This window comes from Schistocerca piceifrons, chromosome 3, assembly GCF_021461385.2.
Source record: "Schistocerca piceifrons isolate TAMUIC-IGC-003096 chromosome 3, iqSchPice1.1, whole genome shotgun sequence".
Lineage (NCBI taxonomy): Eukaryota > Metazoa > Arthropoda > Insecta > Orthoptera > Acrididae > Schistocerca > Schistocerca piceifrons.
The window spans coordinates 762,075,446-762,098,791 of NC_060140.1; the positions used below are offsets into that span (position 1 = coordinate 762,075,446).

A 23,346-nucleotide genomic window follows, 5' to 3' on the forward strand; every position below is an offset into this window, starting at 1 on the left:
CCTTGAGATTACTCGGGAGTGAGTTTTTCCGAAAGAATTCAGTGAAACTGACGTTCTGGAAATGCCGTTACAAGGGCGAGCGAGATCAAGCGTGCCGCACAGGCGGGCGCAGCAATACTGACGAGGCGGAGCCGCTGTCGGCCCTTGTGCCGCTGTCGGCTCTTGTGCCGCTGTCGGCATTCTTTGTACTTTCGGGTACGGAAGACAGAGTTGTTTATCTTCCCGGATAGCCTATGTGAAAGAATTCTGTTGTCAATATTTATGTTTTTGTCGATCTGCTGTATATTATTTTCTTCTTTAGAGTTAAGTGGACTCTCATGACGAGAATATTAATTATGAAAAGTTTATATAAAATGTGTATTCTATGTAATTAATTATTAATTTGCGTATTTTGATATACCTGTTTTTTGTGACCATGTAATTTGCTTAAGTTTGTAAATAGAATTCCATTTCGTGATACTGTTAGGAATTTTGATGATTTTATAATAGCTAAACCATTTTCTATGTTTTCTATGAATTTTAATATGTTGTCAACCTGTTTTCTTTTGTGTAAGATGACAGAGTGGAATAAGATTAGGAGTGTCTCCACTCAATTACTATGGTCTACAAATTGGTTTATGGTTAATCAGCCCAATGCTAAAATTTCTTGATATTTTGAACATATGCATTTACGCTGTTTATTTTTTCTTTTGGGGACATTTTCTGAGTCTGTTTAGGTTACACGAACATCCTCAGACAATGTGGGGCACGTGTAACCCCGGAAATGCATATCCTATTTCCATTCATTGTACTATAAAATTTTTTCCTTTTTATGTTACCTGAAGATATGACGTTTCTGTGTCTTTATATATTGTAATTGTTTTACTATTTGTATATATATATTTTATGCACTTAAGTCGATGTATAATTGGTTTGTTTTGTAAATATTATTTCTATTTTTACGCTGGGTCTGGCCTCGGGAAAACTTTGCTACCGAACGAATACATCGATAGGTCGTGTGGAGAACCAAAGTGTTTAGGATCTTTGGTAGTGTTAACTCTGTCGCGTGGAGCGCAGGCAGAGCACAGTCTGGGTGAAGGAGGGCAGTGGAACAGGTGTGTTGTGTGACGCTCCCGCGAGTTGCCGCGCTTTCGGGGTTTGGCAGCATGTAATTGCGTTCGACTTGCTATGTTAGTTTCTGACATGGTGTCGCGGACGGGAAGCGTTAGCTGGCACACATCAAGAGCCCGTTTCGGCTGGAGACCGTGTCGAGAAGAAGGTGCGCCAACATCCAGCTTCTGCAACAGCGACGGCCGACAATGAGTGACTGTCGCTACCTCCTCGATCGACGACTTCAAACCTTCAATCAACCAACAAGGAAGACTGGTAGCACGTAAAGTTTTAGAACTGTATGGCAGACCTCAGCTTTTTAAACTGTTAAATTTTTCTCACTAAATTACAGCAACGTAGCATGACCCTTCGTTACTCATTGTCCCAATTGCATTACCAAGCAGGGTCCCTTCCTTTTGCGGAATGAACCCGAGTGTCGTTGAAATTCGAACGTCAGCATTAAAGTAATATCATTCGATTTCACTGCTTTAATTTCAAAGTTCAGTTAAGGTTTTCATAGCTGGCTACAATATTTAGATTACACAGGCACAAATTAAGAGTGCGAGTTTTGTTACCGTATTTTAGCTTACCTGTGACTGCAGCTCAGTTTGTTACGTGCTAAATTTTACTATTGTTAATTGTTCAGAATCATTTAATTCAAGTTCAAAGTTAAATCTCTTATTTCTAAATTGCGTAGATTCCAGTATCTTTTGAAATGATTGTTGAAGTAGCCCAAGACTAACCGTATTTCACTGAATTTCGATGCGCTTCGGGAACAAAGCTCACTATTAATTTCAGTCACTAAATTAACTTTCAGTTTTCCGGTTTTATTAATTCTTTTGCTAAATAAAGTCAGAGTGTAGCGAAATTTACTACGTCTGACAAACTTTCAGTTTTCACACTACACGTGTCAACCTACAGTTGCCACGCTTCTAGTGCTAGTTATATGTGTAATAACCTTTCTTTTTCAGTTGCTATAGTAATTGTCCATAGGACTGGCGACCGTTATTTCCCCCAAATCTCGAATATCTAATTACCGTTAGTTAATTGTTAACGTACCGACCGCACATTTACTTTCTTTATTAACTTTACCCGTTTTCAAAATTAATTTCCACCAGTTTCATTTGCATTTTTCCTTTCATTTAGATGCAACCCTTTCCTCCCTCTTTACCGACAGATTAACTTCGGTGACAATTGCTATTCCCAAATTTCCATTAGGTACACGCGGTTTAATGCTCCACTGTCATTAAGGTCAATAAGTGAGGAGGAGGTTACAGATATACGTAGGAGGAAGTATTATACTGCTTGACTCCTGGGTGAAGGTATGTTCTCGAAACTTCAACAAAAGCCCGTACCGAGCTACTGAGCGTATCTCCTGCAGAATCTTCCTATGGAGTTTATCTATCATCTCCGTAACCCTTTCGCGATTATTAAATGAACCTGTAGCGAAGCGCGCTGCTCTAAGTTCTTCTGTATCTCTTTTATCAACCCTGTCTGGTACGGATCCCACACTGCTGAGCAGTATTCAAGTAGTGGGCGAACAAGCGTACTGTAACCTACTTCCTTTGTTTTCGGATTGCATTTCCTTAGGATTCTTCCAATGAATCTCAGTCTGGTATCTGCTTTACCGACGATCAACTTTATATGATAATTCCGTTTTAAATCACTCCTAATGCCTACTCCCAGATAATTTATGGAATTAACTTCTTCCAGTTGCTGACCTGCTATATTGTAGTTAATTGATATGGGATCTTTCTCTCTATGTATTCACAGCACATTACACTTGTCTACATTGAGATTCAATTGCCATTCCCTGCACCATGCGTCAATCCGCTGCAGATCCTCCTGCATTTCAGTACAATTTTCCATTGTTACAACCCCTCGATATACCACAGCATCATCCGCAAAAAGCCTCAGTGAACTTCCAATGTCATCCACAAGGTCACTTATGTATATTGCGAGTAGCAACGGTCCTAAGACACTCCCCTGCGGCACACCTGAAATCACTCTTACTTCGGATGACTTCTCTCGATTGAGAATGACATGCTGCGTTCTGTTATCTAGGAAATCTTCAATCCAACCACACAATTGGTGTGGTCGTCCATATGCTCTTACTTTGTTGATTCCGAGAAGCAAACAATACAAAGAAAACAACATACGACAGCCAGTGAGCAACTTTGTAATCAATAACAGCCAGATCAGTAATCGCCAGTGCTGCGCTTTCTATGAAGAAAACAAAAACAGTCAATTCGAATATTACGCGGAAACAAGTCATTAGATTTGGTGGTTCTGAGCGACTGGTGTATATTTCCACCCGGCTGACTACCATCAACGGAAACGAATTGCCGACAGCAGTACGCAGCAGAAGAGCAGCTGACACTGTAAGTGCATTTCGCCCAGATTTGAAAAAAGCTCTTTTGCCGTAGAACATCCTGCGGTATTGTTATTACGCCGTTCACACTTTCCCTGTAATCGTTCTTCTGCTCGTTAATCCTCTTCGTCTCCTAAAGTCCAAGACTGCAATTGCAGTTTCTAATGGTCGACACCCTGACATATCTCTTACGATAATCCAAGGTTAGAATTAACTCTTCACTCCTAACTCTTGCACAACCACATGAAATGTGTATGTATGTGTGTGTGTGTGTGTGTGTGTGTGTGTGTGTGTGTGTGTGTGTGTGTTTGTTTACAGAACAGACATCACTCGTATATGTCTACTTTTCTGTGTTACCGTGACAGATCCATGATGTTTGCCACAGTGCTGATGAACTAATATTGTCCGAACACCCACAGGAATGAATAATTTGCGACTAGGCCGTTAATGGACGAGGGACGTTGCACTGCACCGGGCGATAAGCTGGAAATTTGCATCGGTCGGGGACCTTGTCCGCATGGCCGAAACGCAGGCGCGCTAGCTCTGTGTGTAAGGTCAGAGGGCCCGCTGACTTCTGTAATAAAATAAATCGAGGGAAGTATTCAACGATGAACTTCAAGGCGTGTCATCTGATGTATGCCCAAACCAAAGTCGGCAAAGTATGACGAACAATGTGAACAAAAAGAAGAAGAAGAAGAAGAAACGGTTAAGGAAATCATTCGTGGGAAGCGGTAAATACGTGTTTTCAACCTTCACCACTGCATTTCCACGGTGCCCTGTGGCGCTACAAGTCACCAGTTTCCTACCAGACCTTTCCCTTTCCTTGCCATTTCACTATTTCGTATAAAACGGATGAAAGTTTACAAAATTAGCGCATTCCGCTTCACTTACACGTTATCCTTCTGGCTACATCATCTCTTTTTTCTTCAAACGAAGTTAGAATTAAGTTTTTTCATCATCCGTTGCACTAATTCAGAACAGAAATTTACACGAATAGAAACCATAAATTAAACACATTATTATAGTTTGTTTCCACTTTTACGTCGACATAGACAATATACCATGCGATAAAATGAGATCACAATAGAATAAGACACTTATACAGACAAAAATTTTTAATCAGGCGAACATCCGGAATTTAAAAAAATACGCTTCAGTTGCCACTAATTTTTGTTTGTTATACGACTGGTTTTGAAGAACAAAGCTTCATCTTCAGTTACCACTAAATCATTATGGAAACGTAAATGTGTGATGGTCGGACAGGCAGGCGACGTATATGCTGGTCGTGTGCTGCTATGCGTTTGTTTTACGTGGGTGTGAACGCCATAACTGACTGGCAGGAGCATCAGACGTTTACACCGAGGTGACAAGTAATGGGATATTGGTACACACATATAAAGGTTTCGGTGGTATCGCGTACACGACGTCTCAAAGTGTAGTGTATTTGCGGAGCTGTCATTTGTACTCAGATGATGGTTTTTGAAGGCGTAATGGCACTTGGAGCTAGACGAATGGGAAGACTCATTTTGTAAATCGTTAGGGCATTCAGTATTCCTAGATCAACAGTGTGAAGAGTGTGCCGAGAAAACCAAATTTCAGTGATTACCTCTCACCACTGGCATCGCAGTGGCTGGCGGCCTTAACGACTGAAAGCAGTGGCGTTTGCGTAAAAGTGTCAGTCCTAACAGACAGGCAAAACTGCTCGAAATAACCGCTGAAATCAACGTGGGACGTAGGACGAACGTATCCGTTGAGATATTGCGGTAAAATTTGGCGTAATGGGCTATGGCAGCAGACAACCGACGCGAGTGTCTGCTAACAGAGTGACATCGTCTGCAGCAGTGGTCCTGGGCTCGTGACCATATCTGCTGGACCCTACATGACTGGAAAACAGTGGTTAGATGAGTGTCAATTTCTGTTGGCGAGAGCTGATGGTAGGGCTCGAGTGTAGCGCAGACCAGCAAACTAAAGTTGTGAACAGGGCACTGTGCAAGCAGGTGGTGCCTCAACAATAGTATGGACTGCGTTTACATGGGATGGACTGCGTCCTCTGGTACCACAGAACCGGTCATTGACTGGAAATTATTATGTTCGGCTACTTGGAAGCCATACGCAGCCATTCGTGGACTTAGCCGGCCGGAGTGGCCATGCGGTTCTAGGCGCTGCAGTCTGGAACCGAGCGACCGCTGCGGTCGCAGGTTCGAATCCTGCCTCGGGCATGGATGTGTGTGATGTCGTTAGGTTAGTCAGGTTTAAGTAGTTTTAAGTCTGATGATCTCAGAAGTCCCATAGTACTTAGAGCCATTTGAACTACTTGAGTCCATGCCATGACGAGTTGCGACTCTTGTCTCCTCATTGTTAGTTTCCATAACTATTTGATGTCAACTGACGATGAAGCTTTACGCTCAGAACCATATTGCGTATTAACCGGAAATTACTGGCCACTGCTGCGGATTTAGAAATAAATATTCAGTTATATGTTATCCATTAATACGATTGAGGCAATGTTTTTTATATATATATATATTTCGTTTGTGGGATTCTCGGCCGTTGCTGTAACAGCAGCGCCGCCTGCTGCCGCTGCCTGCTGTTTTGTGTAGCGTATTAACGCATGCTGCAGCTCAGCCCGTCTGAGTACCTACTTCCTCGCGTGTGCAGGCACAACGACCTGGCGTGGAACGTGCGCCTCTACTGCCGCGGCCGGCTGTCGGCCGTCAACCTGACGGAGGACCTGCGCCGCGTCGAGCCGTGGGCCAGCAGCTCCTGGTCGCACACCGACCTGCCCCGGCTGCGGCGCGGGCTCGTCGGCGCACAGGTCAGTTTCGCGGGCTGCCTACCGCTCGCCGCCGCACGTCTCTGCCAGTGCGCTGAAACAACGGCCGCGGGTCGCGCGTCACTAGGTCCACTAATACCGGGTTCTACAGCAAGATGCGAGTTTCGTTAAAAGTACCACTCGGGACGCCATGCAGACAAGACGTCTTCGTCTTTATTGTGGCGCAGGTCAGGTGGATTGGGGCTCTCGCCAGGGGCTGGGTAGGCGCGGGTCCCAATTTATCAATTAATTTATTAAACACAACATGATGGTTAGCAATAAGCAGAATTAGGAAAAACAGATCGAGTGCTGAGCAGATTTGCTGTTTGAAGACCATATTAAGGACACGTCGAAGTACCAACACATACATCCCCCATGTGGATCTCAAGAAGACGTACAACTCTGTCGACAGGTGAACCGTTTTGGACACTTTATAATAGCTCACGGTAAACAGGAAGTTTAAAGAACTAATATGCCAGTAACTCACGGACACAGCATCACAGGTAAAGTTTCTCGGTGATATGTCTGATGCTTTTGCAGCATGTACATGCTTTCGATAAGGGGATGACCTCTCCCGGCTTCTGTTTAACACTGTATTAGAGAAACTCATCAGACAATGAGGGAAAGAAGTCGAGGTTAAAACATCGGGACCTCTGGACAGAAACTAAAAGGCAAGTACCGGCCTGTGTAGCCGAGCGGTTCTAGGCACTACAGTCTGAAACCGCGCGACCGCTACGGTCGCAGGTTCGAATTCTGCCTCGGGCATGGATGTGTGTGATGTCCTCAGGTTAGTTAGGTTCACGTAGTTCTAAGTTCTAGGGGACTGATGACCTCAGCCGTTGAGTCCCATAGTGCTCAGAGCAATTTGAACCATTTTTGAAAGACAAGTGCCTAGGACTTATACGACATCTCCGAAAGAACAGACACCAAGCATTCATACAATTGATTCATCTAGATGGACTATGAATTCACAATCTTCATTACAGATGCACATTTACGTTCGACCTCCAGCGGGAATCTAAAATTAGTGGGCCTGGAGGACATGGACAGTAAGTGTGTATGTGGCGCTAGGCGGGAATGTGGGTCGGTCGGGAAGCATGTCGAGATAGTGCGCGCATTTTCATATCAAATGAGAAGACTCACTTGATTGAAAATTTACGTGAAAAGAATTAGAAGATCTCCACTATAAAAGAAATATGGGAGAAATTTACATGTGTCTTCTTTTGAATATGTCGCAGAAATCACAGTACCATATCGACTACATTTAGAAATAGCCACCAAACTCCAGAAAACGTAGAGAATAACACGAAATTACTACAATATACGAGTGATGTCTCGTAGCGAGTGATATCTCGTAACGCGAAAAATTGGCATTACAAGGCAGTTGCCTTACTTGGAGCACTATATGCATCATAAACATCCTCAGGGGGCCATTCAAAAGTTCAAATTGCTCGGAGAGGCCGAATAACTATAAGAAAAATTTATGGTCCCATTACTACAATTATCATATGGATTTCCAGAAAAGCTACGGACCTATACACTGCATTAGACAAGTTCACTGATACAGTACATAGAAGACGCTTGAAAATCGATGGTAACACCTACAGAATGGGTACTAGCTTTACAGGAAAAATCTACTTAATATAATAAATTCAAGAAAGTTACAACTTACTTGGTTAGAAGAAGTTCATCAGGACTTACGAGAAATAAAAGCCACAGGAGATACCATCAGTTAATCCAAAGTCTTCGGATTCCTAGTTGCAAATATTCGCAGAGAAAGCTGAAACACACACTGGAAAATAGTGGACAGAGGAACGCAAGAAGAAACACAACGAATCCGTAAAGAGAGTCTGGGGAGAGAACAAGAAAATGAAGCTTTCAGACCCAGCTAACAAGCTCACACACGCTCTCTAAGTAGGCATAACGAAGAATGAGAAAGAACGAGAACGAAAATACATCTGGACTACAGAATAATAAATATTTTAATTATCACATGACATGCATTATGAGTTTTTAAATCACAAGAACAACTATGCAGATACTACATATCACGATTTCACCACAGATCTGAAGCATAATATAACACAAATGACAACATCTACAGGCGAATACCAGTGCGTTTTATGTATTTTCTCACTACTCGTTACAGACAAGCAATCTTCGAAAAGACCCATGTAGATACTTTCGGGACATGATCTTACAATATGTACAACCGTCTGTCATACCGCCCCATATCACAAGATTTTTCACCACTCGTGGACAGTGTCTGCACATATTCCGTGGGCCGTTCGGATGCGGTTCAGGGTAGTCCAAATTGCCCGAGGCTGCTCAAATCCGAGGTCTCTTTCCTGGATATATGGAAGCTTCAGTCATTTTGGAAGAAGACAGTTTTGGTGCCAACAGCCTATCCATTCATTGGTGGCACTAAATTCATCTCCAGTAAAGAAAACAAAATAGAATGATCGTGTGGCACTGATGGCCGGAAAGCCCCATCCGGAGAACTTCGGCCACCGAGTTGCAAGTCTTATTTCAGGTGACGCCACACTGGGCGACTTGCTCGTCGCTGATGATGAAAGGATTATGAGGGCAACAGAACACCCAGTCCAAGAGCGGAGTAAATCTCCATCGGGCACGGGGCCGCCGCAAACACGTAACCGTTTCCTTTGTTTTACATCTTGTTCGTCATTCTTCGTCGTATTTGGTCGTAGCGGACGTCACAAGGCATCCGTTGATGTTAGTTGTTGGTCCTTTCAGTCAGTTTCTTGTTACAGATACTAGCCAGGTCTCTTATCGAATACGCTGAGCTACCGTGCCGGCATTCAGCTAAGCATGCGGACTTCCCGTAAGAATCATGGCTACGATAAGAGTGAGACATCTTGATGTTTTCTTTTTCTCTCCACAGGGAGTTTATCATTCAGTATTGGAATTTGCATCATGAACAGTCTTCTGGTATTCACAGAGTGGCGCACTCTTCCATATGATAGCAGGAGGTGGAATGTGAGTCAAGGCAGATAATCAGTATGTAGGAGTATATCGTACTGACCTACTAACAATGTGCATTGCTTCGTTAAGTTGTACAAACGTTTTTTTTCACACATGGGCTATTAAGCGAGACAAACCCCCAGTACTCTGCTGCTGAGAACACCAATCAGAGTGCTGATACTCTAACAAGGAAACATTACCAACTTGACATCTTGTTTTAATGAGAATACAGCACGAGCGCTAGATATGAGCGCCAGCAATCGATTTCGCTCGAAAATCTGGGACATAATTCTGATAGTACACAGTTATGACATTGTGATAATACAGTCTCAAACTTTGGCGAGCACTGGCAGGTTGTCACTCTCTCCTCCCAACTGAGGAAGCCTAATGCCCGAGCTCGAACTACTGTACAGCGAGGCGACAACCGGAGCTCTCCTATTCCCTGAATGTTGAAGGCGACGGAAGAGGAGGAGGGATGCGGATACATCAACCAACTCGTTTTGACATCTTGTTCCAGAACTCATGTTATTCCAACCGAAAAATAGTGAAAACTATGAATAAGTAAGATGTCAACCTCACGCACATATATGTACATTATTAGTTTTGACACTATTCTGATACTTTTATTCTGCAGCTATATATACGCCTCAAAATCAAAATAAATAAACCTATGCAACTGAACACCTATTATCGTGCCATTCACGTTGAAGAATAGCGTATCTCCTGGAAATGTACTTTCCTTTACCAGAACCAGCTTTAAAATTCAAAGAAAATAGCGCACTACAGCGTTGTTGATAATATGTAGCGCGACGCTATTTCTTTAATAAACACACCCATTCGTTTCATTCATTTACACTGAATTTAAGAACTGTAACATCAAAGTGCTCAAAATAAAATATTTCCGGGATCAGTAACAGGTTGTAAATCGCGCACTTTGATGTAGTGAACTAAAAACAGTGTTTGATAAACTTTTTACTCTCCTAAACAGTACTTCGAGCTCAGTCTTCAAGTGGTGGCACTGTAGCAGAGCGACTGACAACCGGTAGGCACCCATGTTTAAAATCTGTACTTTCAGGAAGTCATAAATATGTACTATCAGAATTACAGCTCAGATTTTCGAGTGATCCATTTCTGGGGCTGGTACCTCGCAAGTGTGCATTTCCCTCCTGAAAATATGAGAAAAATTTGGTGACCTATGTTTGTAAGAGTGCCTACCGGCGATACCCAGCTAGTGCCATAGATTTTGTGGAGAATGTTATATCTGCCTTTGATCTTAGCAGATGTGAGTGTCAAGCGCTTCTTAAACGAATGTGTTCTTTCTAAAGGGATCCCAAGGTATTTTGGATGCATGTTATTTGAAGTTTGTTTCGCTCAAAATAGGCGTCAAGAACTCTGTGACTCGTTCTATTGTGGAGATGAAAATAATCATTTCATGGTTTATCTGAGGTAGCTCGTAGCCTCTATTCATGGAAATATTGGCTTAAAATGTCTAGATCAAACATTAGGATTTCTTGAGTTCTTTCGTAGGTTTTGTGTTGGCTAGCTACTGCCCAGTCATCCGCATAGCCGAACGCCGTAAACTGTGTTAGAGAAATGTCATATATACAGGGTGAGTCACCTAACGTTACCGCTGGATATATTTCGTAAACCACATCAAATACTGACGAACCGATTCCACAGACCGAACGTGAGGAGAGGGGCTAGTGCAATTGTTTAATACAAACCATACAAAAATGCGCGGAAGTAGGTTTTTAACACAAACCTACGTTTTTTTTAAATGGAACCACGTTAGTTTTGTTAGCATATCTGAACATTTAAACAAATACGTAATCAGTGCCGTTTATTGCATTGTAAAATGTTAATTACATCCGGAGATATTGTAACCTAAAGTTGACGCTTGAACCCTCCGACGTTCAGTTCCGTGTTGTAACAAACACGGGCCACGGGCGTTTCATAGGACGTGGAGGGCGCATAAATTGGCCAGCCCGTTCTCCTGATCTTACACCTCTGGAATTCTTTCTGTGGGGTACGTTAAAGGAGAATGTGTACCGTGATGTGCCTACAACCCCAGAGGATATGAAACAACGTATTGTGGCAGCCTGCGGCGACATTACACCAAATGTACTGCGGCGTGTTCGACATTCATTACGCCAGAGATTGCAATTGTGTGCAACAAATGATGGCCACCACATTGAACATCTATTGGCCTGACATGTCGGGACACACTCTATTCCACTCCGTAATTGAAAACGGAAACCACGTGTGTACGTGTACCTCACCCCTCATGGTAATGTACATGTGCGTCAGTGAAAAAGACCAATAAAAATGTGTTAGCATGTGGACGTAATGTGCTGTTCCAGTCTTTTCTGTACCTATGGTCCATCACCGTTCCCTTTGGATACCTACGTAATTCGGTGCTCTCCGATATACACGATCGAACAGCGGAGGAGTGGTACTCAAGCGTCAACTTTAGGTTACAATATCTCCGGATGTAATTAACATTTTACAATGCAACAAACGGCACTGATTACGTATTTGTTTATACGTTCAGATGTGCTAACAAACCTAACGGGGTTCCATTTAAAAAAACGTACGTTTGTGTTAAAAAACATACTTCCTTGCATTTTTGTATGGTTTGTATTAACCAATTACACTAGTCCCTCTCCTCACGTTCGGTCTGTGGAATCGATTCGTCAGTATTTGATGTGGTTTACGACATATATCCAGCGGTAATGTTAGGTGACTCACCCTGTATATATATATATATATATATATATATATATATATATATATATATATATATATATATATATATATACACAAAAGAGGGGTGACAATGATTGCTCGCTTCCCTAACAGCCCTTAAGTCACTCGTGTGCTGAAGAACAGCCGCCCCCAGACAAATATCTAAAGCCGAGATGCAGAGGGTGTCAGATAATCAAAAAAGTTTCCCGGTTCGGTTAAAATGAATTTGTCACAATACATGGACTCACACGGTTCATCTCAGCAGTTTGCAGCTACAAACTTAGAATAATCATACAATCACTGTAAAATAATATATCTTTTTATAGCTCGTAAGGATCGTTAATCAGTGTGCAAGCATTAAATACAAGAGAAATGTCTTTCATACAATAATCAAAATTAAAATTCAACCTTTGCCCTAGGGTACATACTGTATGAGCGGCAACATTATTAATTACGATGTATGGCCCTCGGCCGTAAAGAGTAATTACAGTGGGCAAAACTTCTGCAACTAGCTATAGGATGCCACAACAAGTTTTAGAATTAGCTTGGCCCATTAAAATGGTACATAACTATATATTGTTCTATTACTACTGCTGCTTTCAGTAGACACTTATCACAACAAGCTGCCCACAACACTCTACAAAACTGCCTGCCCATATGTCTCAATAATGCTCATACATTCACATGTTCAAATAGATTGCTGGTGCACAAGGGTAATAACTTGGGAATTCTTAGTACAAGCTGTGCCAACAAATAAATAATTCCCATTTGTCTGCAATCAGCAACCACAGTTTGTCGCACAACGACTACTAACTTGCACGTGAAGTTGTGTTTGCTAGCCAACACACACATTGCACCACATGTACACAACAGAGTGCACTATATCAAACATTAAACCAACAGGGTCCAATCATCAGCTGCTAAAGCACTTACATAGTGCTCCTCTTGATATGAGGAGCCCCTTCCACCAACTCCACTGGAATTGCTGTCCTTTCGGCTGGCAAAAGACACCAACTACTCTTCCATGCTGCTGTTTCCACGCAGCGGCCACACCCTATGCTGACTGTGCGTGACGTCCCCTTGACCGAACCATAGTACACAAGCTTGTCAATGCTCTATCTCTTGACTCTGTTCCGAACTCGCACATTCCTCATCATGCAGCAAAGACCTACTGCACCATACCTACTCCTTTGCAGCTCTCGTGCTGGTTACCCCAAGAAAATGGTGCAAATGGCTCTGAGCACCATGGGACTTAACATCTGAGGTCATCAGTTCCCTAGAATTTAGAACTACGTAAACATAACTAACCTAAGACACATCCATGCCCGAGGCAGGATTCGAACCTGCAACCGTAGCGGTCACGCGGTTCCAGACTGAAGCGCCTAGAACCGCTCGGTCACAGCGGCCGGCTTACCCCAAAAGACCAACTTCACTGCCGATCTTCACTAGCTGGCCAAGGTGCAAACTCTGGTCATCGCCCCAGCTCTCTATGTCCCTCTCTGACTGCTGACCGCTGGTTACCCAGCCAAGGCGACTTCAATAGCGTCCAGGAGATGTATCACGTTCGAAGCGGAGCAATTGACTGCCACACTCTCGTTGTGCATTGTCTCACCAAGGCCTGGAGCAATGCCAGCGCTCCCTCATATGCTGCCGACCATGCCTCCTTTCGACACGCTACCGATAAAGCAGTGCTAACACAACCAGCTGGTCTGATTAGGAAGTTAGACTAGCCACGAATTACATAGCACGGCAAACTATTCACTTTGTAGCTGGGTCACGAAAGCAGGAACAAAAACTGTGACCGAGCGAGGTGGCGCAGTGATTAGCACACTGGACTCGTATTCGGGAGGACGACGGCTCAATCCCGCGTCCGGCCATCCTGAATTCGGCTTTCTGTGACCTCCCTAAATCGCTTCAGGCACATGCTGATAAGGTTTCTTTGATAGGGCACGGCCGACTTCCTTCCCCATCCTTCCCTAATCCTTTAAGCCCGATGACCCCTTTGTCTGGTCTCCTCCCCCAAAACAACCCAACCCACAAATCGTGTGGAATGTGTTTTTCTTACTGTGTGAGCACGGTATGCACCTGGAGAACTCTGATTTCTTTGGCAGATACGTTGATGAGCCGAAAAACACTATGACCGACTGCCTAATACAGCGTTGGTCCACCTTTGGAACGCTATACATCAGTTTATTTGTGTGGCGTGGATTCAGCAAGCCCTTGGAAAGTATCTAGAGATAGTAGATCGGATGTCTACCCACAGGCAGCACAATTTCCGTAAGTCACCGATTGAATTCAGTGGCCAAGACGTGAATATAAGTTTACTTTCATGCTTTTCAAACCATCGTAGCATGATAATGGCCATACCTCACAGACTGTTATCCTGCTGGTAAACGCCGTCACCGTTGGGCAACACAGCAAAAACGAAGGTCTGCAAATGGTCTGCTGTAGCGTTCACGTAGTCCACAACTGTCATAGTGCCTTCGATTACTAACACAGGTCCATTGGAAGCCCAAGTTATAATCACAACAGTATTGTATTGCTCCCACTGGCCTCTGTCCTTGACACATTCCATGCTTTGTAAAGCCATTCACCTGGATGACAGACTCTCTGGCCACCACCATCGACTTGGTGCTACCGTTCGCCTAGATGACGCAGCATCCAGTCACAACCATTGACATGTTGCAACGAGAAACGTGATTATTCTGAGAAGCGGAAAAACCCCCTTCCTCACTCACTGCCAACTATACAATGAGCATGATAGACACTGGTCACACTTCGTCCTTATTCCAGTTTCCCGTCGGGCCTTCCCGTTATGAGGTCATCTAACATTGCCACCGGGCCATGTTTTAATAAAAAAAAAAACACCACCAAAATGCATATTAACTGCTCGCTGATTGAAGCGTACTGACTTTTCCTGTTCCTTCACTTATTTCGTGAAGTTGGGCCAATCCCACATGGAACTTTGGTGATGCTAACCTCACGCCACGTGACTTCCAAATTTCTGTACATGATTGAGAGAGCTCTAGCGACATTTTTCCGCAATTTCATTGATCTCGACGCCGTAGTTTGTAAGTTACGTAGCTCGTTTTTCAACTTTGTGAACAGTGTGTTTGTATGTACAACAGCTCCATATATAGAAGCTCAGATGTTTCAGGTAACATATCATGTTAATCGAAGGAAAAGAAAGAAAAAAATTAATAAACTCACCAGGAAAGTCTCATCACAAAGCCTGAGAATTGTAAGAGAGATACTCTGTGCAACACAAAGTATCACTTTTCCGAAACCCCGTAATTATTTCCCATTATTACACGTAAGCTTGAAATTGCTCTCAAAGGTGATTACGACCTTCTTTTGTAAGAGTGCAAAAGCTTGGTGGTCTGCGACATAACTCCTGGGCTCTTTGATGCTTCAAACAACAGGATGTGGGTGATACATTCATAGAAAATTCGTGACGCGAATCCTGGACACATGCGGGTAGGCAATCCCTGTACACTTCTCCAGTCGTGCATTCTTACTAGCAGGTGCTGAAGACTATGTCACACGCTTTCTGTGAGCAGGTATATTTTTAATGTGTTCCACAAATGTCGGCGGGTGGCACTGACAGTTTTGGCGAGGGACACTTTCAGTTTTATTCACGAGTGTGTCAATGTCGCACAACTCGTTGATCACGTGGAAGGAGCGCTGTAAACGCATGTGCGCCCTTTGCTGTTTCCGATCGCATTAGAATTCCGTCGAAACGTTTTGGATGGTCGCTATTGGTTCCACACTATACACCACAACACTATAGTTCATAGGGGTGTGATCATTTACAGTGTGGTTGCTGGCCCACGACGTCTCTAGAGAAGTTTTGAAGCGTCCATAGGATGTCAGCAGCGTCAACAAAGTCACCCTGTTGCTCATCGCAGTGCGAAATGTCATTTTTCAAGATGTGTGGAAATCAGAGCCTCAGGGGATGGGATGGCTACATTGACGCCATTTATGCCAACCCGTGATGCGTTTTTGCGTCGATTCTGAGCGTCTTTGTGTCTGAAATGTTTATCTCAGCCACACGTGAGAAAACCGTGTGAGTTCAATGCTGGGCGTCTCGACCCTAATCTCCATGGCGGAGGCGGCAAAAGGAGGGGTGAAATATTGGTAAGAGGGGCTGTAACGCCCTTGCAGTGGTGTGACACGTTCGAGGTGTCGTTGGGCGCAGTTGTGGTAAAATGTGGGGCCAATTTGACGACATTAACCCACCTTACACCTCACATGAAACTCTGAGCCCTGGCCTATTTTTCACGTATGTCGATACCTTCCTGTTTGAAACATCTACGAGCCCGAGAGTGACGTCGCACAGCACCAGGCTTTTGCACCATTACAGACGGTGATTGTAAGTACCTTTGACCCGAATTTCAAACTTATACGTCTCAATGGATAATAATTGCGGGGTTTCGAAAACGTGGCCTTTTAATTGTGCTGCGCAGCATATAACTGGTATAAATGCTGTTATTTTTGTATTTGGTACCTTAACATGTACACAAATCAGCGCAATGACTGGTTTTTTTTCTTTTCTTCGAACGGTCTACCTGCAAACACTTCAGATATTTTACTACCTGCAGTTTTCTGAACAGTCGTAACTGCACCGCTAAGTATAGACTACCCTTGTCAGGGTAGACTACTATTTTGCGTCCATGCATTCACACTTCAACATCTGACCTGCTGCCCAGGGGAAAATAAGCATTAATGATTTGCTCTTGCCACATGTACTTGGAGTTTCTACCCATCCTAAATACAAACGACTCATAGTAGATATAATCACTGGCTTGCAGAGGACGAAAATACTTACGTAATATTGTTCAGTAGGCCGTCCTGAGCCACCAGCAGAAACACCAGCACTTGTACCCGTTACACGCTGTACATGCTTTCAGTTCCTGCGATGTACTTTTGTCGTCTAGTATAAGTTACTATGTGGTCTTAATATAGTTGCACTTTTTTTCCATTGTCAGGTGTATCATTTTACGGTGTATTCAGCACACTAGTGCAAATTTAACAATTACAATTTCACCTAGTATTATGACACCTGACGCAGTGATTAAGGCAGTAAGACGCAGGAAAGCGCTTTCGTACCGCCACTGGACGACTGACGCTCGCTTGGTGGTGGCCGCTGTTGCAGTTCTGGTCGGCGTACGTGCCGTGCGGCGCGGAGCACCTGGACGCGGTGCAGCTGGCGCTCGAGCAGGTGGACCTGGTGCGCCGCATGACAGCGCTCTACCCGGGCCACCTCACGTTCGTCACCTCTGCCGACGGTGAGTGGGCTTCGCAATCATCACCACATCATGCGTCGCTTCATTTGTCTTACACCTGTAACTGGATGCCCGCAATCCTATTAAATTGGGTGTTAGGAGCTAAGAAGCGCCTTGCTCTCTATGTCACATGCACTGCAGCCAATGTAGCACGAATACGTACCACTCAGTCTGCGAATTTGTAGAATTCTGCTGCACGTTAGCGCTGTGAAGGAACAAGTACATATTTGTACAGTGTATGTGTGGAATTCCCATGAAACATAGCCGTTACAAAATCTGTCGACGAACATAGCCACTAAAAAGTATTTGTTACTCATTATATGAGTGTGTGGTGTCTATTCTTACAGAAATGTCCAAAAGAAGGGACACGAGCTGAAAAGTAGCGATAGTGGAGGATATGGACAGCGACGGCGCATAGGTGGCGCTGAGTGGGAATGTGGGCCCGCCGGGAAGCGTGCCGAAAATGTCCGGGTAGTTGCGATGAGAACTGTGTCCGAGTGGAGCAGTGGTTAACGCAACTACGTAGTAAGCAGGAGAAGCTGAGTTCAAAATCAAGTCCGGCACAAATTTTTACTCGTCGCCGCTCATTCTGCTTTAAGTCCCAACGCAGCTAACATCAATAGTCCCTTCGCTTTCCTTTCCTTTCTCCCCTTCCAGCTTCAATTAACATATTTCTTGCTCGTTACTTCCGTTACTGAACGTCAAATTGCTGATGTAGCGATTACGCAGTTATACTTTTTTGCCAGACTGTAAAGTTTCGGGGCATAACTGTACACTTGAAGGCGCAGTTTGGGTATGATCCTACGCCTGAACAGGTTTTTCTCTTCTGCACACTGATTTACTGTCACCACACCTGTAGTTGCTGCAGGTGGACTCCTGGTCACGCCAAACTATTTCCAAACTTGATGACTACATACAGGCTTCTAAAGCCAAACACCGCAGTTCTCTCATACAGTGGTTTCTCTCTGCAGTACCAATGTCACCGTACGGCTGTAGCTGTGTCCTGCGCAAATCCACATCTACATCTACATGTGTTCTCCGCAAGTCGCCTTACGGTATTTGGCGGATGGTGCTTTATGTAAAGAACTCACGCCCTCTTTTCCTGTTCCAGTTGTGTATGATTCTGGCAAAGAACGATTGCTGGTAAGCTTCCACCTCAGCTCAAATCTCTCTCATTTTAACTCGATAGTCTGTTTTAGAATTTGTAGATTTAAAGAAAGCTTTTGACAATGTTGACTGGAATACTTTCTTTCAAATCACGAAGATGACAGGGGTAAAATACATGGAGCGAAAGGCTATTTACAGTTTATACAGAAACCTGATGGCAGTTATAAGAGTCGAGGCACATGAAAGCGAAGCAGTGGTTGGGAAGGGAGTGAGACAGGGTTGTAGCCTCTCCCCGATGCTGTTCAATCTGTATATTGAGCAAGCAGTAAACGAAACAAAAGAAAAGTTCGGAGTAGGTATTAAAATCCATGGAGAAGAAATAAAAACCTTAAGGTTCGCCGAAGACATTGTAATTCTGTCAGAGACAGCAAAGGACTTGAAGAGCAGTTGAACGGAATGGACAATGTCTTGAAAGGAGGATACAAGATGAACATCAACAAAAGCAAAACGAGGATAATGGAATGTAGTAGAATTAAGTCGGGTGATGCTGAGGGACTATTCAGAAATGAGACACTTAAAGAAGTAAAGGAGTTTTGCTATTTGGTGAGCAAAATAACTGATGATGGTCGAAGTAGAGAGGATATAAAATTTAGACTGGCAATGGCAAGGAAAGCGTTTCTGAGAAGAGAAATTTGTTAACATCGAGTATAGATTTAAGTGTCAGGAAGTCGTTTCTGAAAGTATACATATGGAGTGCAGCCATGTATGGAAGTGAAACATGGACGATAACTAGTTTGGACAAGATGAGAATAGAAGCTTCCGAAATGTGGTGCTACAGAAGAATGCTGAAATTTAGATGCGTAGATCACGTAACTAATGAGGAGGTACTAAATGGGATTGGGGAGAAGAGGAGTTTATGGCACAACTTGACTATAAGAAGGGATCGGTTGGTAGGACATGTTCTGAGGCATCAACGGATCACCAATTTAGTATTGGAGGGCAGCGTGGAGGGTAAAAATCGTAGAGGGAGACCAAGAGATGAATACACTAAGCAGATTGAGAAGGTTGTAGGCTGCAGTAAGTACTGGGAGATGAAGAACCTTGCACAAGATAAAGTAGCATGGAGAGCTGTATCAAACCAGTCTCAGGACTGAAGACCACAACAACAACAACAGTCTTTTCGTGCGGTACGTGTAGCATGAAGCAGTCCAGGGTGTAACGGGTATAAGTGCAGATATTTCTATTGGTGGCTGAGAATGGTATACTGAATGACATTAAATCAGTGTATACATCATTTGCAGACTAACAATATTATAGCTATTACAAGTTGTACGTTTTTAAGTTAGTATGACTGCTACGGTCGCAGGTTCGAGTCTTGCCTCGGGCATGGATGTGTGTGATGTCCTTAGTTTAGTTAGGTTTAAGTAGTTCTAAGTTCTAGGGGACTGATGACCACAGATGTTAAGTCCCATAGTGCTCAGAGCCATTTGAACCCATTTTTTTTAGGTTAGTATGTACCTCCTACTGTACGTGGCAATGGCAGTCCAATGATGCTTACTTTCACCTGGGCTGCAATTCAGGTGCTCAAGTGCGCAGAAATGATTTCAAAACGGTTAGCCTGTACTGGTAGGCATAGTCAACTTAGTGGTGCAATTAACACCATGCAGAGAACATTGGATGTAAAGATTGTGACGTGTTTATGGGGAGACTGTTCGAAGCAGAGAAGAAACAACCAACACACTTATAACCGTTACACCCTGTATATTGAGTTCTCTTCGTACAGTTCACTGTAACTTAGCTGTTGCACGTTAAACAATCTCCACTGGCATGTAAGTTGTCTGCTGTGGCTGTTCCAAATACGCATGCTTAATTACATCCAGGTAGACGTCCATGTTAAATAGCCTCTTCCCGGACTGGGATGTGCTTCAGCCGCGGTTCGAATCTGTCCAGCGGATTGCTGACGAGGGTTGGCGTGCCGCCAAGCCTGGTTGTTTGTTCTCAGACGGTTTCCCACATCAAACTAAGTGAATACTGGGCTAACAGCCAAGTCCCACCTCTGTTACGCAATTTGTAAATAATTTTTAAAAAAGTTCACACTTTTACATGAGTCACACTACACAAAGGCAGACGCGGTGAACCCATTCAGCCCAGGGTTAAGGGGAAGGGGGTTAACGAGGTGTTAACAGGGTGGCGACAGGGAGGTCGTTCGGCGAGCCATTAAATTTACAAGGTCAGATGCGTTAGCATTAGAGTTGCGCTTTACCAAAACTACGGTTTGGTAGTTTTGGTACAGCACATATATCATGTAGTAAATGACAAGATTACCGGTAGTACTGGTAACAATGGCAGGGAAATAAACAGAAATGAGTGTGTAAGAGAGAAACTGGGACCGGTAAGCTTCTCCTTGTTTCTTTAGTTGTTTGTCTTGCACGCAGCTATAAATGCACATCAGTCACCGTTGATCCATCTTGTGTCTAATACCCTTATACCACCTTTTTTTAATTTTCACTACAACGTCCCCGTGTTTCACGTTAGAAATCAACAATTCTCAAATAAGACGTTGAATTAATCATTGAAAATTTCAGTTTTGCCAGAAATACTGTTTATTTTTAAGTAGCAAATCGAAGGTTAATTATACTGAACAAAAATGTTCCGTTGGTTACGTGGCATTAGACACATCCTCACTCATCGCTTCTGGGGTCCAGGGAAACCTAATAAGGCACTGATCGCATACGAAAATCAAGCGATCGATTTGAAGTAATGCCTACTAGAAATGCAACACACTTAACGTACAGGTAATGCAGGTACGATGTTGACTGACCAAGGCTACTGCGAAAACTACCAGTCTACGCTTGCTTGTGATAGCATATGGTAATTTTACAGCTCTGGTTAGTACCCCTGCCCCTGTGGATGCGGGGCAATCCTATCTGGCGCACCGACTGTACTATGCGAACCATCCTATTCGATGGCGTGGGGTATCGAAAAGCCAGCTATTTGCCGTACAGCAGTAGCCGTAATGTATGAAAAAAGTGTCTTTCCGTACAACAGTTTCTTCCCGAATCGGAAATAAATTGCATGAGGATAAAGAAGGTGTGGCGAGTGACAAAATATATTTGACACTTCGTGTTAATACACTCCTGGAAATGGAAAAAAGAACACATTGACACCGGTGTGTCAGACCCACCATACTTGCTCCGGGCACTGCGAGAGGGCTGTACAAGCAATGATTACACGCACGGCACAGCGGACACACCAGGAACCGCGGTGTTGGCCGTCGAATGGCGCTAGCTGCGCAGCATTTGTGCACCGCCGCCGTCAGTGTCAGCCAGTTTGCCGTGGCATACGGAGCTCCATCGCAGTCTTTAACACTGGTAGCATGCCGCGACAGCGTGGACGTGAACCGTATGTGCAGTTGACGGACTTTGAGCGAGGGCGTATAGTGGGCATGCGGGAGGCCGGGTGGACGTACCGCCGAATTGCTCAACACGTGGGGCGTGAGGTCTCCACAGTACATCGATGTTGTCGCCAGTGGTCGGCGGAAGGTGCACGTGCCCGTCGACCTGGGACCGGACCGCAGCGACGCACGGATGCACGCCAAGACCGTAGGATCCTACGCAGTGCCGTAGGGGACCGCACCGCCACTTCCCAGCAAATTAGGGACACTGTTGCTCCTGGGGTATCGGCGAAGCCCATTTGCAACCGTCTCCATGAAGCTGGGCTACGGTCACGCACACAGTTAGGCCGTCTTCCGCTCACGCCCCAACATCGTGCAGCCCGCCTCCAGTGGTGTCGCGACAGGCGTGAATGGAGGGACGAATGGAGACGTGTCGTCTTCAGCGATGAGAGTCGCTTCTGCCTTGGTGCCAATGATGGTCGTATGCGTGTTTGGCGCCGTGCAGGTGAGCACCACAATGAGGACTGCATACGACCGAGGCACACAGGGCCAACACCCGGCATCATGGTGTGGGGAGCGATCTCCTACACTGGCCGTACACCACTGGTGATCGTCGAGGGGACACTGAATAGTGCACGGTACATCCAAACCGTCATCGAACCCATCGTTCTACCATTCCTAGACCGGCAAGGGAACTTGCTGTTCCAACAGGACAATGCACGTCCGCATGTATCCCGTGCCACCCAACGTGCTCTAGAAGGTATAAGTCAACTACCCTGGCCAGCAAGATCTCCGGATCTGTCCCCCATTGAGCATGTTTGGGACTGGATGAAGTGTCGTCTCACGCGGTCTGCACGTCCAGCACGAACGCTGGTCCAACTGAGGCGCCAGGTGGAAATGGCATGGCAAGCCGTTCCACAGGACTACATCCAGCATCTCTACGATCGTCTCCATGGGAGAATAGCAGCCTGCATTGCTGCGAAAGGTGGATATACACTGTACTAGTGCCGACATTGTGCATGCTCTGTTGCCTGTGTCTATGTGCCTGTGGTTCTGTCAGTGTGATCATGTGATGTATCTGACCCCAGGAATGTGTCAATAAAGTTTCCCCTTCCTGGGACAATGAATTCACGGTGTTCTTATTTCAATTTCCAGGAGTATAACTGTTTACTCAATTCGAAACGAGAAACTGGAATAATATGAAAACTACAGAGTCAACGCCATCGCGCAGGTAACAAGACGGACGAGAAATGAAACGCTTCCGTTACACCGAGACCACTGAGAAGAATGAAAACATGGAAACTGCCTATTACACCGGAGTCGGGCACGAACTGCCTACGGAGAAGAAAATGTGCAAGTATTGAAACGTTTCAGGCAGTAATTACTTCGAGCGTTCTGGAATATTCGTTACTCAGAAACGATTACAATATGGCGGCCAAATAAATAAAAACAATAAAAAATAGGGAGTACACATGATAAGCAACAGCCATAGTGTACACAGGATATCCGCTATCAGAGGCCTTGCCGCTCTGTTGCTATCCGCAGAGAGTAAAGTATTTTG

The 23,346-nt window shown here is 44.4% G+C and overlaps 1 protein-coding gene across 1 annotated transcript in view; it reads left to right on the plus strand.

Moving 5' to 3' along the window:
- LOC124789036 (dipeptidase 1-like) overlaps positions 1–23,346 on the plus strand; it is a 135,028-nt gene that overhangs the window by 68,706 nt on the left and 42,976 nt on the right. The window contains exons 2-3 of the mRNA XM_047256325.1: positions 6,119–6,275; positions 17,155–17,287. Of these exons, the coding sequence (XP_047112281.1) occupies positions 6,119–6,275; positions 17,155–17,287 (290 nt within the window). The remainder of the gene's footprint in view (positions 1–6,118; positions 6,276–17,154; positions 17,288–23,346) is intronic.